Source organism: Leptonychotes weddellii, chromosome 8 (assembly GCF_054177405.1).
Source record: "Leptonychotes weddellii isolate Sample4059 chromosome 8, ASM5417740v2, whole genome shotgun sequence".
NCBI classification, from domain to species: Eukaryota; Metazoa; Chordata; class Mammalia; order Carnivora; family Phocidae; genus Leptonychotes; species Leptonychotes weddellii.
The window spans coordinates 35,045,147-35,063,069 of record NC_138376.1 but is presented as its reverse complement, the minus strand read 5'-3'; the positions used below and the strand labels follow the sequence as shown (position 1 = coordinate 35,063,069).

General features: G+C 41.9%; 1 protein-coding gene across 5 annotated transcripts in view; it reads left to right on the top strand.

Annotated features, from left to right (window-relative positions):
- Positions 1-17,923, top strand: part of RCAN2 (regulator of calcineurin 2) — a 266,173-nt gene that overhangs the window by 104,248 nt on the left and 144,002 nt on the right. For 4 of the 5 annotated variants that reach the window (XM_081828377.1, XM_081828373.1, XM_081828374.1 and 1 more), the window contains exon 3: positions 12,531-12,644. The exons of the other annotated variant lie outside the window; for it this stretch is intronic. In XM_081828377.1, the coding sequence (XP_081684503.1) occupies positions 12,531-12,644 (114 nt within the window). The remainder of the gene's footprint in view (positions 1-12,530; positions 12,645-17,923) is intronic. 5 annotated transcript variants of the gene reach the window in all.

Below are 17,923 nucleotides of genomic sequence, written 5' to 3'. Positions count from 1 at the left end.
TACTGAACTCTTAAGAAGTGGCTAGTGCAACAGAGGAACCGAATTTTTCAATTTTATTTTACTTTAATGAATTTAAATTTGGATAAATGGCTAGTAGCCACCATATTGAACAGCACAGCTTATAGAACATCCATTCATTAATTCATATGTATATTCAGTAAGCGTCTGTTGAGTAGCGGGGCCCAAACACCATACTGGGAACAAAGAACACCCAATAGACTAGAACTGTGCATCTGATCTTGAGGGACTCAAACTCTCCTTATCCAACAGGACAGATTTAAGAAGGGGTGTCGAAGAGTTGTTTCCTTTGAAAGGTGTAAGGGCTGGGGAAGAGAAATTGGCAAAGTGGCTACGGCTCAGCCTTTGTCTAGCCTGCGTCTGACTCCTGGGTAGCCCTCCCTCCCCACCCCTGTTCTCTCCGTCCCCTCTTCCCAACTCTCCTCTCTTCGAGGTACACTTCCAGTGCCTCCTCCTCCACTAAGCCTTCCCTGGTTGCTTCTCCAGCTGTTTAAAGTAAACTCTGGTATTTTGTCTCCACTCTCACCACTTTTGTTACTTTCTACTTTGTGCTCAAGTTCTGTTTTTTTTTAAAGATTTTATTTATTTATTTGAGAAAGAGAATAAGAGACAGAGAGCACAAGAGGGAAGAGGGTCAGAGGGAGAAGCAGACTCCCCGCTGAGCAGGGAGCCCGATGCAGGACTCGATCCCGGGACTCCAGGATCATGACCTGTGCTGAAGGCAGTCGCTTAACCAGCTGAGCCACCCAGGTGCCCATGTGCTCAAGTTCTTGATCTAGCTTTGTTTCTCTCTCTGACCAGACTGTTAGCTCCTTGATGAGAGGATTTAGGTTGGTTCTGTCCTTTGCCCCCCCCCCATTGCATTTAGTACCAAATATTGCATATCGGAGATGCTTCATACTGTTTGAAGACTGGTTGGGGACCAAGCCTTCCCTTTCTGCCCCTGTAGCTGTTGAAGGGTGAACAAATTACCCCACAAACCCAAGCCCACCACCTAGAGGCCGTAGGAAGTAACTTCAAGCTGAGCCTGTCAAGGAGAGAGGTTTATTTTTCTCAGACTGTTTTGTTTTGTTTTTGACATGTTTCCAGGAATCAATTGTAATGAAAAATCTGCTTTCCATTTCCATTTCCATATACAGGCCATTCTGTTCATCTACAATTAGAATTTATTTTGACTTGATAGTCTAGACTACTTTTATGTGGTCTTATTTTGCTTAAGAAACACAGGAATCTTAAAAAATACAAGATGACTACAGCAGTATTTAAGTGAAATCATGCACCGGAGTGCTTTTATTAATAGAACCACCCGAGGTAGGCAGTGTGATGTCTCTAAACTCACCTGGAGTTTGTTTTGCTGGGTTTGCATCATTTGCACATGTGCCACTGGGTCGGCTTGAGTTCAGGAGAGTACAAATGGAACTGTTTTCATTCTTCTGGGAATTGTGAGCTTCGGGTCAAGGAGGGGGAGGTTTCTGTCTCACCATGGCTTCCGGAGGACTCCGGGGCTTCGTTGAAGGTAGTTTCCATGACCGAAGCTGGAGAGTAGCTGGAAAATGGACATCACATTTCAGTCAGGAGCTCTTGCTGTGTGAGGTATTGTTTTAGGTAGTGGTCTAGATTTTTACTGAAGAATAAAATTTAATACTCCCGGTCACATTGTGAGAAAGGGGCTACTAGTATTCCCAGTTTACAGATGTGCAAATCAGAACCTGGAGAAGTTAAATGAATTAATCAGGGTGTAAATTAACTATTGGGAAGCAGTCGAATGCCCAACGGCCCCTATCCTCAACCATCTCACTATATTGCCTCCTGCATGAGCCTGTAAAAACTAGAAAGCATGTGTTAGAGAATATCAGCCAATGCCTCAGAGGGCTATTTACTTTGTAGGGTAGTTGGTGAAGCCAAGAAAGTCCTTGAAGACATGACTTTGCCAGATAAGAGACAAAGTGCCAAAGAGTTTGTTTCAGACAGCTGGATGCTGTTACCTCTGATCCAAGGTGAGCAGGTAGGAACAGGATGCAGTGATCTTGGCTGAAGTTGCCTCATTGGACTGTGGCCACAGCAAAGAATTCTTCTTGTAAGGACTGAGCTTTCCTTTGTGAGACTTTTTGTTTCATAGTATCAATAGCCATTATGGGAAAGCCACTGCAAATAAAAATCTTTGCCTATAATGTGGAGCCCTAATATATAGTAGGATTACGACAGAAAGGCTCAATACCCTGAAACCCAGTTCAGCTTGTATTTCTCTTTCCCACCTGGGTTTATGGAATGGGAGACAGCTCATCCCATGTTCATTCTCACTGGATTCCTGTATTTTCTTTTCTTTCTTTCTTTTTTTCTTTAGAGAAGGCGAGAGAAAGGGAGGAGAGGTAGAGGGAGGGGAAGAGAGAGAATCTCAAGCAGGCTCCAAGCCCAACTTGGAGCCAGACACAGAGCTCGATCTTACAACCCTGAGATCACGACCTGAGCTGAAACCAGGAGTTGGACGCTTAACCGACTGAGCCACCCAGGTGCTCCAGGATTCCTGTGTTTTCACCCCTGCCCTCAGTTTGTAGAGTTTAATTCCAGGAACTGGGGGAAAAAATAAAAGCAGCAGCTAAGACACCTGAACTAGAAAAGCAGTGTTAAGAGCTGGGAGGTGATGCCCAGAGAGAGCAGAGGACTTGCACAAGGTCACCCCGTTAACTGGTGGCAGAGCTGGAATTAGAAGTCAGGTTTCCTGGGGTGCCTGGGTGGCTCAGTCAGTTAAGCGTCTGCCTTTGGCTCAGGTCATGATCCCAGGGTTCTGAGATCGAGCCCTGCATAGGGCTCCCGGCTCAGCGGGGAGTCTACTCCCTCTCCCTCTGACCCTCCACCCAGCTTGTGCGCTCTCTCTCTCTCTCTCTCTGTCTCAAATAAATAAAAACTTAAAAAAAGAAGTCAGGTTTCCTGACTCTCACTCTTTCCATTGTTTTATCTGCCTCTGGGGATTATTCTCTTTGCTCCAAACAGCAGAATGTCACCCATCTTTCAAACTTGTAAGTCTTTTCTGGAATGATATGGGGTAGGGCCTATGAAAATGTATTCACATACATACTTGATTGAATATTTCAGTCTCTTCGCATATTGTCACGTTATATTGTGAACTGAGTGAGAACATGACTTGGGGTCTCCCAGAGACAGGACACCCAAGGTAGGAAATATTGTGAGCACATTTTTCTTATGTCATTTTTCCAGGCATGGAAGTGCCATTTTCCACATTTAACTTATTCACTTTCTCTTATTATATATCCTTGATCTCCTAATTAACTTACGTTCCACTTAATACTGATGTTATTTCACTCTTATTTAAAATAACTAATATATACATAGTACCTTATAGTTTAAAAGGCTTTTTTACATGCACTGTCTCTTTACCTCTTCAAAACAACCCTGCTAAACAAAAAAGGACAGGTAGACTCCATCCTCACTTGGCAGATGGGAAATTAATTTCCTTAAAGGTTCTGTGTCACAGCTAGTTAACCAGGACTCCGGTTCTCTTTACTCCTAGACCAGTGTTTATGCTGAACTGTTCTAGGAATGGTTCTTGCCCCGAAGTGGGTTTCAGAATCTCCCAGAAGACTTATTAAACACAGATTGGTTGGCCCCAACTCCAGAGTTTCTGATCCAGTAAGTCTGGGGTGGGATCTGAGAATTCCCATTTCTAACACGTTGCCAGGGGATGCTGATGCTGCCGGTCTAGGGACCACAGTTTGAGAACCGCTGCTCTGCAGCTTGGCCGTAACACCTTTGAACATTTGGTAGGTAATCCATCCCTCATCTGCTCAGTGCTGAAATCCAAAAAGCTCTGAATACTGAACATTTTTTCCTGAAGGTTGGCACGGTCTCACTTGGCAGCAAATCCCGACCTGCACTGAGGTGGGACTACGTCGTCTTTCTTTACCCCTTGGTGTGACTATTCATACAGTTTACTGCAGAAGCATTTCTCTGTTAGATTACAGGGGATGTCCCACACCTTTCTGGGGTCGGGGGTGTTCTGTAACATACCCGCCATAATTCCTTTTAGAATCTGAAAAACCCTGAAATCCAAAACGCATCTAGTGCCAAAGATTTCAGATAAGGGACTAAAGATGTGTACTAACCTGATATAAGGGGTCACATTCTTTGCTTTTGATTCTGGGAAAGTACCATTTTGGGAGAACCACAGAAGCAGACACATTTGAACTCAATATATAGCTTTTGAGACATCTTTTTGGAGGATTTTTTCAAAGGCTTCTGTCCTTCAGCTGCAGAAATGTTGCTGCCTGCTGAACTGTGAGAAAAAAGTGTTGAGCAGACCTTCCCCCCAGATACCTGGGCAAGTCCCAAGGACACGGTGATCTGGAATGAGTATTTCCTGCAGCTTAATTACCTTTAATAGGGACACCATCAATAACAACATTCACGCTGATGATCATACTTCCTCTAAAGCTTTGATTTTCCACCTGGGAACGAGATGCCATTGAGGCTGCAGATCAGGGTGAGGAGGAAGGAGAGGAGAGCTTAGTATTTTTATTTAATGAGTCAGGCTTAAATCATGAGACAATTATTCCAGTCCCCCAAACATCATTTCATTTAAATGAGAATGCTTCTTAGACCTATTATAAAACCATAAAAAGCACATTCATCAGGAAACATGAACACATATTGTAACTGGATTGCATGAGATTGCCTGAGCTAAAATGAGTTACAGAGAAAAAATATTTTAAACCCTCATGATTCATTTGTCTGGAGCTTACGATTTTATGTTCTAATCCCCGGATCACTGAGGTTCACGGTCACTGAGCTGATGTAGCTGTGGTGCTTCGCCATGCTTTCCAGAAGCCCCTGTCTCCTGGATGGCGCTCTAGAGACCCAGAGCAGTTTAATCATTTTTGGAGACTGGTGTCTCGTGTCTGGAGAGTAGGATGCCTGGAAACATCAGCCTCCCTCCCCAGCAGCAAGGAGGCTCTTTGTTGTCTGGTTTCTGGCCCATGTTTCACATACCCACGTAATGAGCAAACTCCTTCCGCCCTCGTGGAGACTTCTTTCTCCTTCCTCGCTGTGTGGTGCTCACTCCTCTGCCTTCTATGTTCTAGATCTTTGTGCACTCTCAACGAGGTCCCGAACACATTCGCCTGAGTAACCATATCACACTTACAAAGCTCGTTGTGTCCCCTGTTCGGCTACCAGACCCTGGGAGGCCTATTTCCTGTGTCAGGCCACTGTTTCAGTCAAATAATTTGATTCAATGTGTACTTTAGGTCCAGAACCCTGTAGATAGACCCAAAGTATAATCGATCCGGTTTTCCAAAAGGAATAACTCTCTTTTAGCATGATAAACCAACTTGTCAAGCATCTCCTCAAAATGGATACCAATTGTGTTCTTAAGAAACTTCTCTTCTGGGTTCAATATCTTCAACAAGAGCAAGGTTTCATAGTCGAGCACTGTTTAGCAGGGCTGCTGCAGCATTGATTTGTACACTCCATAACCCTCAGGGCCTCCTGATTCGTGCGACTGGTGCCTGGAAGCTCGTGCGGTGCGCAACCTGCAGAACCAAATACGGCAGCTCTTGTTAGCCTCACCCTTTATTAGTAAATATTCCAAGAATACGGGACTTAACTGAACCATCTTCAAGTCCATACATCCCAGTATGTATGGGATTTACACAAATCCCAAGCGGTTAATTCTTCTATAAACCCTGCATTTCTGTCTGGACAGGATCATGATACCGCAAGACCGGGTTTCAAGCTGAAGCCATAGAATGATGATCATAATCGCACCTACCACTTTTTTGAGTGGCTTAGGCCTTGGGCCAGGTATCTGCTAGCTTCACTGAGCAGCCTACAGCTCCAGCTGTCGATGTTGAGTAATGTTTGTTAAGTTGTCTTGCATCACTTTCTCTTCCTGTCTCATGTTTACTCACTCATAAGAGGCAATTTATAAATGACAAGCCTTGACTATTTATAAACAAATCCTGAAATTCATGACATCTGTGAGGCCAGTCTCAGCCTCTCTGAACTGGCACCATGATTAGCAAATGAATGGCCATCAGCTGAATGGTAAGAAATTAGCTAATCTAGCAGCACGGATTTCTTCGTTAGCACCTACTATGTGCTAGCTGCCATGACCGATGGGGGTGCAGATAATTAGGGACCTTTATGAGGTCCCTGGCAGTATTTCTATTTTGTAGAGGAGGGAACGGAGGTACAGAGCAGATAGAGTAACCCAAGATCACATAATTAATAAGTGGTCACATGGGGGATTGAACCCAGGTCTTGCGGGCTCCCCACTTTGTGCTCTGAATTACTATCCTCTACTATTCTTTCCTCCCTGACCTGCCAGGCTGGCCAGGAGGTAGCCTCCGGATACAACTTTAGATAGAGTGAATGCAAATGCTTTATAACCAGCAGGAAGATCCTTATTTATGCCAACTAAATAGTATTGATAGCACAAATCAGGAGTGACCTCAAGAGGCTCTCTGCCCCATTAGCTAACTTCGGCCAGAAAGAGACAGCTGGGCTCTTGGCTCTGATGGTCTTCCTCGGTGAGTTAATCATAAATAACTCTGCACACCAAGTCCCTTGTTCTTCAACTTGGAACTACACTTCACAGCTGACTCACCCTGCCTGTTCCATCGGGAGTTAATGCTACTCTGATCTAGTCATGTTAAAAAAGCATATGGAAGTGTTCCTCCTGCCAGGATGGGACATTGCCCACTCTGAACATTTTCCAAGCTAGAGTCATCTCCACGAGGCTCTTTGGAGGAGATCTCTGGGGTCTTAATTAAATCCTTGAACCAGCGGTTAAGGGGCATCCAGGCTTCCCCTTTGAGCCCACTGGTGACTTTGAGGGTATGCTCCCCTGAGCCTCTGTCTGGGACGCAGTGTGTTTCGGTCCTTCCATTTTCAGGAGGGAATGCCAGTTCTACCTTTCTCTCATTTAGATGCCATCCCTTGCCAGAGATCTAGCCTGAGGCCTCCAGCCTATCAACTGTGGGTCTCTGATCTTGAAGAAGAAGCATTGAGGAAGATGGGCTGGAGGATGTGGGTCCCCGAGTCTGCCTTGGGTAGGTGCTAAGTTCTGTCTTGGTTTCAAATCAGAGCTCCAGAAAGCAGCATCCTGGGACCTTTTCTCCTCATGGAATTGCCTTTGCATTTCCCAAGGTGTTCTGAGAGACAGCTGTATAAAAATCACATTTTTTTTTTTGCAATATTAATAGTCATGTAGGATGGTATCCAGCCTGTCACCAAATGCCCTACACAAATTTCCACATGAACAAATGCTTTTAAAACCTAATGCCAGGGTGGAAATGTCACAAAACTTTGCTTCTGTTCATGTTGTGTCTTTCCTCCTTTCTGATAAGACCTTGTAATCGTCACCTTTGCCTTTTAGCAAGGAGGCCCAGAGCCCAGCCTCAGTGGTGGCATCAGCCTTTATGATGTGCTCATCCCAACTTGTGTGGTCTCAGCTCTCCGGTTTGACTTCATTATCAATTCTCTACATAGGTTTTGGAAAGAGGCAAGGAATTGATTTTTATAATTAAGTAAACATTTACTGAGTGTTGATTCTGTGCGAGGCATCGTGTAGCAGGGGGAAGAGTTGAATTAGACACAGGATCACAGAGAATTGTATCTAGTGAACTTGTACATAACAACAGGCAAAGCTGACTGTATCAAATTTCTTTTCGGGGAGCAGAAGGGAAGAATCACGGGGAACCTCTGAGAGGAATTGATACCTCTTCCGGGAAGTATGGTATTCGAGCTATGCACTGGAGGATGAAAAGGAATTCATAGATGAGAAGAAAAGAAAGACATGGCAGGCAGGACAGGTGGAATGTCATAGAACAGAGGTTCACACACTTAAGACCTGTAGGCCGGATCTGGCCAACTTCATGTTTGTGTGTGGTCTGGGTGCTAAGGACGGTTTTACATGTTTAAATGATTGGGAAAAAAATCAAAAGAAATATATTTCATGACATGTGAAAATGATATGAAATCTGTTTATTTTTTTTAAAGATTTTATTTATTTATTTGTCATGGAGAGAGAGAAGGAGTGGCAGACAGAGGAAAAAGCAGGCTCCCTGCTGAGCAGGGAACCCGATGCCGAACTCGATCCCAGGACCCGAGGATCATGCCCTGAGCCGAAGGCAGACGCTTAACCGACTGAGCCACCCAGACGCCCCAATGATATGAAATTTAAACTTGAGTTTCTGTAAGTGAAGTTTTACCAGAACCTGGACGCTTCCATTCTTTTACGTATTGCCCACATACTGGTGACGTTTGCACCAATACTGGCAGAGTCGAGTAGTTTTTTTTTTATTATTATTTTTATTATGTTATGTTAGTCACCATACATTACATCATTAGTTTTTGATGTGGTGATCCATGATTCATTGTTTGCATATAACACCCAGTGCTCCATGCAGAACGTGCCCTCCTCAATACCCACCACCAGGCTAACCCATCCTCCCACCCTCCTCCCCTCTAGAACCCTCAGTTTGTTTCTCAGAGTCCATAGAGTCGAGTAGTTTTGACAGAGACTGTATGGCCTGCAAAGCCTTAGACGTTTCCTCTCTGGCTCTTTACTAAAAAAGTTTGCTGAACCCTGACAGAGAAGCATAAATATGGAGTGTTATTTTCCTAGAATGGCAAATTGGGCTGATAAAGTTGGTGCATGGGGCAGAGAAAATGCCAGAAAGAAAACAGGGGCCACATTTAAGAAGGTTTTGTCTTCAGAACTTTAGTTTACAAGTAATGTGTTGCCACTGAAAGGCTATGAATGAGGGAAGGGTATGATCCTCGGGAATGACATGATCATGTCTGTGTTTGAGAAGAAAACTATGCAGGTTGAGATAGGGCAGGATTGAAAGAGGAGGCCAAGCACAAGAAATAAGTATGGGAAGAGTATTCTGGGCCGGTTTTATTTTCCAAATAACCATGTGGTGATTTTCATGGACTCTCACAGGTTGAACTTTAAACTGAGTACCAGACGTGGAATCTTTTTCCTTGCCAGCAAACGTGTTTACTTTCATCTTTCCTCACTATCTGAAAAATACGCATTGCATTTCTTTGGATTCCAGACTGTACTGCTAGAAATATGGTTTGATAAAGAAAAAGAAAGATGCTGGGCTATGTCAAGCTTACAGAGGCAGGCTTCATGAATTTAAGTGTGAAATAGGAGGGGGTGAAATTTTCACACGGTTTTATTTATTTTCATTGTCAAAATTTAGGCTTCTTTACAGTGTTACACCTATGAAATCTAGAAATCATTTTAAAAAAATAAAATACAATCCTAGATTTAAAAGGCCGAAAGTGGTTGTGGGTGTTACAGTTTATCAGCCTCATATTTTATCCGTTCGTTTATACAACAAATATCAAACATCACTCCCTCCCTCTCTTTCCCTCTCCCTTCCCACCCCCCCCCATATATATATAAGGCTTTGTGGAATAGGATACTAAAATATTAAAAATTATTTTCTGTTGAAGAGCTGGAGCAACATGTATGATATGTTAAAATAATAGTACCAGATAGAACATGATTATGCACCATAGAAATGCAGAGGAAGAAGCCATTGGAGTGGCCACGAAGATGGAAGGATTTGTTTAGCATAAAAAACCAGGGGAAGGTATTCTGGTAGAGGGCATAGCAGGTGAAAGTAGAAGAAGTTTTGATATAATAGGTACGCAGAGCAGGTTCATGTAACCAGTAGTTTAGTAAGTGTGTTCTATGTACTAAGCACAGTGCTACACCATGGGGAGATCAAGATGAATAGGACATGGTCCCTGCCCTCAAGGAGCTTACAGTCTGCTAGGGGGAGCAATTAAATAATTATAATAGATGTTGAGTTCTGTAATGCAGGCAGCATTACAACCCATCCTGCTGGATTGGCATGGTGAAGAGGGTTTTAGGGAATGTTTCTGTGATGGCATCTGTTGGCTGGAACATCAGGGGATAGACTTTCTCCTGAGTATCCAAGACAGGTCTGGGACTGGTTCTAAGGTTGGGGGAGAAGGGAGTAGGGGATAGTGGTTGAGGGTGGGCTGGAGTCAAGGGTGGAGGGAGAAAGAGAGACAGAGATGGACTCATCTTCTCTTTTCTCATATATCAAGGGTCTCGGTCAACAAGTTCTGCCCTAGGGCTGTGTTTGCTACTGTTATTAGGTGCCCATGTCTCTCTTGTTTGTGTTTTACTGTATTAGTAAAATACCGTATCACCATCTTCTTTGAATAATTATTTGAAGATAAGGAAACATATGGGGACAACTGTAGTGATACATTTTCCTCTGCTTAAGGACTAGTTAGTTCTTATTGTGTGAAAAGAAAATACCAACCTAATAAAAGCAGAAGATTCTCAGGTTTTATGTCTCTTGACCCTGTAGCTTAACTTTAGTTTACCGGCCAGCAAGTGAACTGCATATCAATCAACAAAAATTAAATAACAGTAATTTCTTCTAAATTCAAAGAAAGCAATCTTCATGAAACAACACCAAATTGTCCGATGACCTCACTGTAGCTTACTGCTGGGGTATGTTCATGACTGATTACATATCGAGTGAACACCAGCCCAACAGTCGGAGACCTGGATGCTGATTCCAGCTCCCCTATTCACTAGGAGTGTGGTAAGACCCTAGGGACTCCCTTTCTCCAGGACTCATTTTCCTTTGATCCCAGGATCTCTTATGTCTCTTCCAGATCCAAAATATCATTTTGTTTTTATTTTCTTATAAGCTCAGAACACTTATCTTATAGTATCCTTGGGGCAAGTGTTCTTTTCATTATTTTAAAGTGGAATGATCTGGACTTCTGATAGTAAAAGGATCCAGTAGGACATGAGCTGAGAAATACAAAGCTCTTCTTTTGACAGCTAGCCCTTGGCATGGCTTTTTTTTTTTTTTAATTGGTGTAAGAGGTCGAATTTAGTGATTCATCAGTTGCATGTAACACCCAGTGCTCATTATATCAAGTGCCCTCCTTAATGCCCATCACTCATTACTCCATCTCCCCCTGCTTTTCCAGAAGCCCTCAGTTTGTTTCCTAGGGTTCAGCGTCTCCTATGGTTTGTCTCCCTCTCAATTTTCATCTTATTTTATTTTTCCTTCCCTTCCCCCATGTTCATCTGTTTTGTTTCTTAAATTCCACATATGAGTGAAATCATATGATATTTGTCTTTCTCTGACTGACTTATTTTGCTTAGCATAATACCCTCTAGTTCCATCCATGTCATTGCAAATGGTAAGACCTCATTCTCTTCTGAGTAATATTCCATTGTGTATATATATATCTTCTTTATCCATTCATGTCTTGACGGACATCTGGGCTCTTTCCACATTTTGGCTATTGTGGACATTGAAGTTGGCATAGCCTTTGAGGAGCCATGAGAACACATGGCTTTCTGTTTTCTTGGTTGGAAAATGACCAGGGAAAGTCTTGGGTTGGCTTTGCTCCCAAACTGGAAGGACTCCACTGTAGGTGTGACTGACCAAATCCTTTTCCTCATTTTGTAATATCCAAGAACAATTGACAAGGACACTTTCTGAGTGATCATATTTGAAATAATCTTGACCACTTAGCAATTCATATAATGCATGCGACCTAGAGATTTTGCTTAGGAAAAGGAATCCTGGAGTGCCTGGGTGGCTCTGTCGGTTGAGTGTCTGTCTGCCTTTGGCTAGGCTCGTGATCCTGGGGTCCTGGGATTGAGCCCCGCACACCTGCTTCTCCCTCTCCTCCCTGCTCATGCTCTCTTCTCACTATCTCTGTCTGTCTCTCTCTCAAATAAATAAATAAAATTAAAAAAAAAAAAAGGAAAAGGAATCCTTTAGAATTTCTGACTTTGCAGCACTACTGGAGGAGAAGAATAAAAGAAGAATCCCTGAGGGGGTCTTGGTTAATGTCCATGACTCTTAGTTTGGGGACTGCAGAGTGGCAAACTTGGATTTACAGGTAATCTTAGGCAACAGGCTTCACCTCCAAGATTCAATGTCCTGATCTGTAAATTGATGAAATAGTACTTAGCTCATAGAGTTGTTGCAGTGTTTAAATTAAATAATAAAATGTATTGAGTGTCAAGCACACTGCTTGGTGCAAACAAAGTGCTCAAAACATGGTAGTCACTGCTGTTGAAGTCTTGACCACTTTATTCTATCTCATCCGTTTTGTGTCTCTAGTCCCAGTTGACTGCTAGGAAATATGATTATTGCAATCAGGTACAATTTTTCAGCATTATCTTTTCCACGGGTAATGAGAAACACCTTGGGCATGCTGCCCAGGAGAGAATTCTTCCTTTGGTAATATTCCATATAGTTCTCATACATTAATTTTGAATTAGAGTTGGAAGGGATGTCTGTGGTTACCTAGTCTAACCCTGGTTCCAGGTGACACATGTGATGGTTCAGTAAATTTGGTTTCTATTCAACACATATTTGTTGAACATTTGTGCTCTGCTGCCTGTTTATGAGATCTGATTGATCCAAACTAAATTTCAATGATAGACCAAAATGTTATTTTTACAGAGACATGCAATCATAAAAGGAGGAACAACTTTGAATGTGACAACTGTATTGGGCATTGTTGGTGTTCCGCCATCAACTCTCCTTTTCTTCTTAGAGAACCCCATTTTTTTTCAGGTACGTCCACTGTTCCCACATTCAGTCCATATGCATCAGGGGAAGCTGACCCTATCTTGATCTCCACCATAAGCCTGATGAGTCCAAGAGAAATCTTATCCCATTTGTCAGGCACTGGCATACCAGTGGGGATCCAGGCTTCAAGTTAGGTAAACAAGACAATCTACATCTGTCTAAACGGATTTGAGTTGGGTTTTCTATTATTTGAGGTCAAAAGCCTTCTAACTGATACACACATTTAGCACGAATCAATTCTGTGTATGAATGATGCAGACTTTTTGACCTGTTTATCCCCTTACAAGTTGCGCTCAATATTGAGGGGCAAATGGCTGTCAAGTAGAACTGCCATGAGATAGAATGACTAAAGCCAAATGCATAGCTCCAGGCACGGCCAGCAGCCCTGTACTTATATTTCTAAGGTGTCATCTGACAATATTAAGTAATGTAATTTAGAATCTTGTATAATTTAGGGCAAAGGATAGGAAAAAATTATGTAGTTTATTGGTAGGGAATTCTTCTGCCCTTCTGTACTTACTCACCCCTGAGAAGGCACAGTGACACATTTAGTTGATAAATTTGGGGAAAATAATTGCAAATGTTTAGCTTAGCTCATCATTTTCTTCTTCCTTTTGGGATTGGGCCTGCCTAAGGGAAGCAGGGATTCTCTTCTATCCTCCATGTTTTAAGTCTTACTTGGACAAACTTATTGTGGAAAAGTCTGCCCTGACCCAGCTTTGGATTGTGATTGGATGAGTAGGTCTGGCCAGGCCCATTTGGCTCTTACTTACTAAGTTACTTAGCTTACCCTACACTTGCCTCTGTGATTAATAAGAGTGATATTTTGGCTACCATCTTTACTTGCTTAATTTATTCCCCCAATTGTTTAGAACTTAGGTTATTTTTTTGACACCCAGCAGAGTTGATTCTCATTATAAATAAGGAATTGTCAGAATTCACTGCCTAGGGTAATAACACTGTAAGAATCATATGCCACTAATTAAAATGGTAGAACAGGTCCCCTCTTGCATATCTTCCTTTCCATCTTGAGTTAAAATTAATTCTTAGCCATTTGGGCCATCAATCTTTTGAAAAGTTGATGAAAAATTCAGACCTTCTCCAGGAAAATGCATAAACACACAATTTTTATACAGTGCTGGAATATGTGTGTATCACTCTCCAGACCTACCCATGTAACCCTATGGGTCCACATACCGCAGGTTAAGACCCCTGAGGTATATATACCTCACTGAGCAGTGAGTATAAATTGAAGAAGAAGCCTGCAAACGACAAGGCTGTGGTGCTGAAGGTGACTCATGGTGGTACCCTGGGAAGGCACATCCAATATGGAGAGGGAAGTACGTACTGGAGCTGGGTACTGACTGAGTTCTGGGAGTACTACAAAGGTAAAAGTTCAGGATTCAGGTAGGATTCTAGCAGGAAACAGAATCACTCAGAAGCTTTAAACAGAGACTTCAATGAAGAGACTACCCCCTGAAATGTAGGTAGTATTATAATAACTAAGCTGAGTATTGAGGCATTCAGGCCAGCAACAGTAGAGAAGTGTTACCCTCAGGGCCAAAGGAGCAAGGAGGAGAAATAGTATTATTCGGCCTTGTCGGGTTTGGATAGTTTGCCTAGAGGGAGTCACGCAAGATTGCAAACATGCCCCCAACACTGTCTCCCTGCCCACTGAGCTCTTGCTGGCGCCTCCACATTGGCTGCCCTCAACCAGAAGATAGGGGAGCTGGGGGGATGCATTCCATGGGGGCAGCCTCCTGGGGCACAGAGTAGGGTAGAGAAGAGTAAAGAATGAATATAGGATACAAACAGAGAACAACCAGGATAGAGGATGAAGCAAAACTAAAGAAAAGGGCAAAGTGAATGGTACTTACAGGTGGTAAGGAGGCGCTGGCAGGGGCTTGTCTGTGTATAGACTAAAGATGTACGCTGAGGACCAAGTCCTCAAGAAAGGTAATCTGAATGTGGAAGAACCAAGGCCAAGAGCCCTTTACAGAAAAAATTTGCCCACCTCTGCCCTAGACCAAAAGATAAATAGCTCTTAAATTATATATCTGGGTACTATAAGCAATTTAGAGCAGAGAGTAGAGAAAAGTTTGTTGGAACCAGTTGAATTTGAGAGGAACTTAGGAGAAGGCAAGCCAAGATACATTTGCTTTTAATGGTCTTTTGCTCATACGTGCGTTTCAAAATGCTAGAATTAATTTCCAGCTATGTAAACAAAAAATGGAAATTACATTATACATAGAAAAGAGAAAAACATTTCAGCCTACATGTAGTTTATTTTTGTGATCTTATAATCTGAGATTATACCTATTTCAAGAGTAAGAAAAATTAAATCAGCAAGAAAAATCTCATACTTAGTTTAAAAGATGATGTGCAGAGTAGATCACCTATTGCTGTTGATAAAAGATCCAGCCGTACGAAAAGAAAGAAAAAGGAAGAATGACTCTCCATCTTGACTGAAAATAATGGGTGAGAATAATTAAATGATTTAGCTTAATCTTGAGCTGACATTACAAATTCATCTCAACCTGCCAAGCCTTTGAAGTTTCACAGTGACATAATTTTAATACTGGGGCTTTCAAGAGCTTTCTAAATAGGTCAGCATTTCATGTAATCTTCAGACTGTCACTAGATATTTTGGATATTTTTTTGGTAAGAACAGGTGTTCTTTTGAACCTTCTCCTTTAAAAAAAAAAATACAGTAATTCCATCTGATGGCATGATTTATAAGCCTAGAATTATCAATGGCTTGTGAAGAAAAATAACCAAATAAAATGCATGCCTGATAGTACATTCAGTCAAGACTTTTCCATTTCCAAAACCATTCCTTAAACTAGACTAGTAATAATTTACATTTGGGATGGTTGCTTCTCTACTATGAGCCCCCTAATGTTATAAACAGAAGTCCCCTTTCATGTTCCATTTAAATTTGCATGTGTTACAAAATGATTAAAGAAGACAACGTAGGTGTTACAAACAAATTTTAACACTTTGTGAAGCAATCTCTATTTGGAGAACTGGAAAATGGGGCAGAAGACAGAAAGCTAGTATAGGATAAAAAATAAGGAGCAAGGAAGTAAGTATAGAGCCCAGAGTTGGTTGGCATTTAGAGATTGGCTGACTGGATAATACTCTGTTTCTGCTAAAGCTGAGTATTTACAGGGACGCAAAAGCTATCTGTTTCCATTTGCTGATGTGGAATCTTGGCAGGATTGGCTCCATTTTGGCCTTAGAAAGTTAAACCCATGTAATTCTCTAAAGGTTGAACCATCAGCCAGGATAGATATGTCCAAGAGAATTAAAAATGAAAGAAAAAAGAGAAATGCTTATGGGAGGTGGGGAAATGGGAGGTGGGCAGGAGAGAAGAAATCTAAAGGAAAAGTGAGAGAGAAGAGTATGGCCAGTGATCTCTGGGATTTTTGCCAGGAGGGGCCCAAGAGAAATGGCCTTTTCTCAGCGTAGCAGAAAGATGTCTGGATACTTTAGGCATCCTGGGTCTTGGGATTTTTGCCTGGAGAGCCATTTGGAAAGGTCTTGACTTTATCCAGAAGATATAAAAGTGGAATTTATCTCAAGCTGAGAATGAGAGATAAGGCCGCAGAAAAGGGAACCTGGTTTCTTAGGGCAGCAACCAAAGAAGTTGAGCAGGAACCACACTGTGTTGATTCTGGGTGATTGCTGTGGCTATAGGAAAGAGTAGTTATAATCCCAGCTTCTAGAATCAAGTTCAAATCCTGGCCTGATCCATCCAGCTATATAATATTGAACCAATTACCTAATTACCTACTCCTTGTACCTCATTTCCCCATCTATAAATTGGGGATAATAAAAGCACTTACCTAATAGGGTTGTTCTGAAAGCTAAGTCACATAATGCAGGCAGAGCACCTACCATAATGCCTGACACAGAAAGTCACCAATAATGTTACCTAGTATTCTTTAAAATCTGCTTATAGATAGTTTGTATGCTAGAATTCCTTAAACTGTATTATTTTCTCATCAAATAAGTAGCTAAGTGAGCTATATCTGATGATTGATGATGATAGGGAGAAAAAAATTTTCTTCTACCCCTCCAGGTTCTTTGGCTGGTCTAATGATCAAATTAACGTAAAACATTAACAAGAGAAAAACAAATTTAATTATGCATGTATGGAAGCCCCATAAGAATATAAGACCCAAGGACAAGCTGGGGCAGGTGAGGATTATATGCCATCTTGGACTAAAGAATAGGTTATGGGCCTGCCTGGGGCTTCAAAGGGGAAGGAGGGTGATTCACAGGATGATAAGAAGAGCAGGTGTTTGGTAATTAGATATTTGTCCTGCCATACAGATAGGTCATATATATATATATATATATATAACCATCTTGGTAATAGCTCTTTTTCTGGGCCAGGTCTCCTATCTAAATTCTTTTAGGTAGTTTAAGGGAGCAGTAAAGTTTTTCTTAAGTCTCAATTGCCTTCAGCTCAAAATAATCCATATTCCAAAGTGGCATATTTGAGAAGACTTCTTTTGAACCCCTTCAATGATTAAGGAAGAGAAATGAAGAACAAATATGTGGAGCTTAAAGTAGATTCTTTAAATCTATAAATTGAGATTTTAAATTCTTAGGTAAGTACTGGAAGAGGTCGTCAAGAGGACTTGGCCTCCAGTTGTCCTGCAAGCTGCACCTGGTAAATCAGGCTCCTCACTCTCTCCCCTTTGGAATGTATGTTCTGCCCACCATTCTCACAGTAGGATGCAGCCTTGAGAGATCAATGTGTTGTTGAGATCATCTGGACTGAATTTATGACTGAACCCAGTTAAGACCTCTATATAAACTTTTAAGATTCTTGTTGGCTGATACAGAGATCTACTCATCTTGCAGCCACCCAAGACAGAACTCTTATGTAAGTTCCTTGCTTATTAAACCTACCTACCCATCTAGAGTGGTCTGCTTGTTTCTTCAATCTCTTCTTGCCCTCCGTGTATGGGGGCCAGTTTCAAATTTCAGCCACGAAACTTCCAAGGTTGGGAACTGACAATAAGGAGGTAGAAGCAAGACCACTGAAGAAATTCACAGTTTCCTGACAGTCACCAGTATTTTTCAATATGCCTTATAGTAAAAATGAAAGAAATGCTCAAAATTCTTATCTGTATTTAGATAAACCATTAAGACTGGTCTGGTGGGTTGGCAGGTAGGACAAGCAACCTGAAAGCAAAAATTTGTATAAGGTTATCTGTACAGAGGGAAGGTGCCTCCTGGGAAGAGAAAGG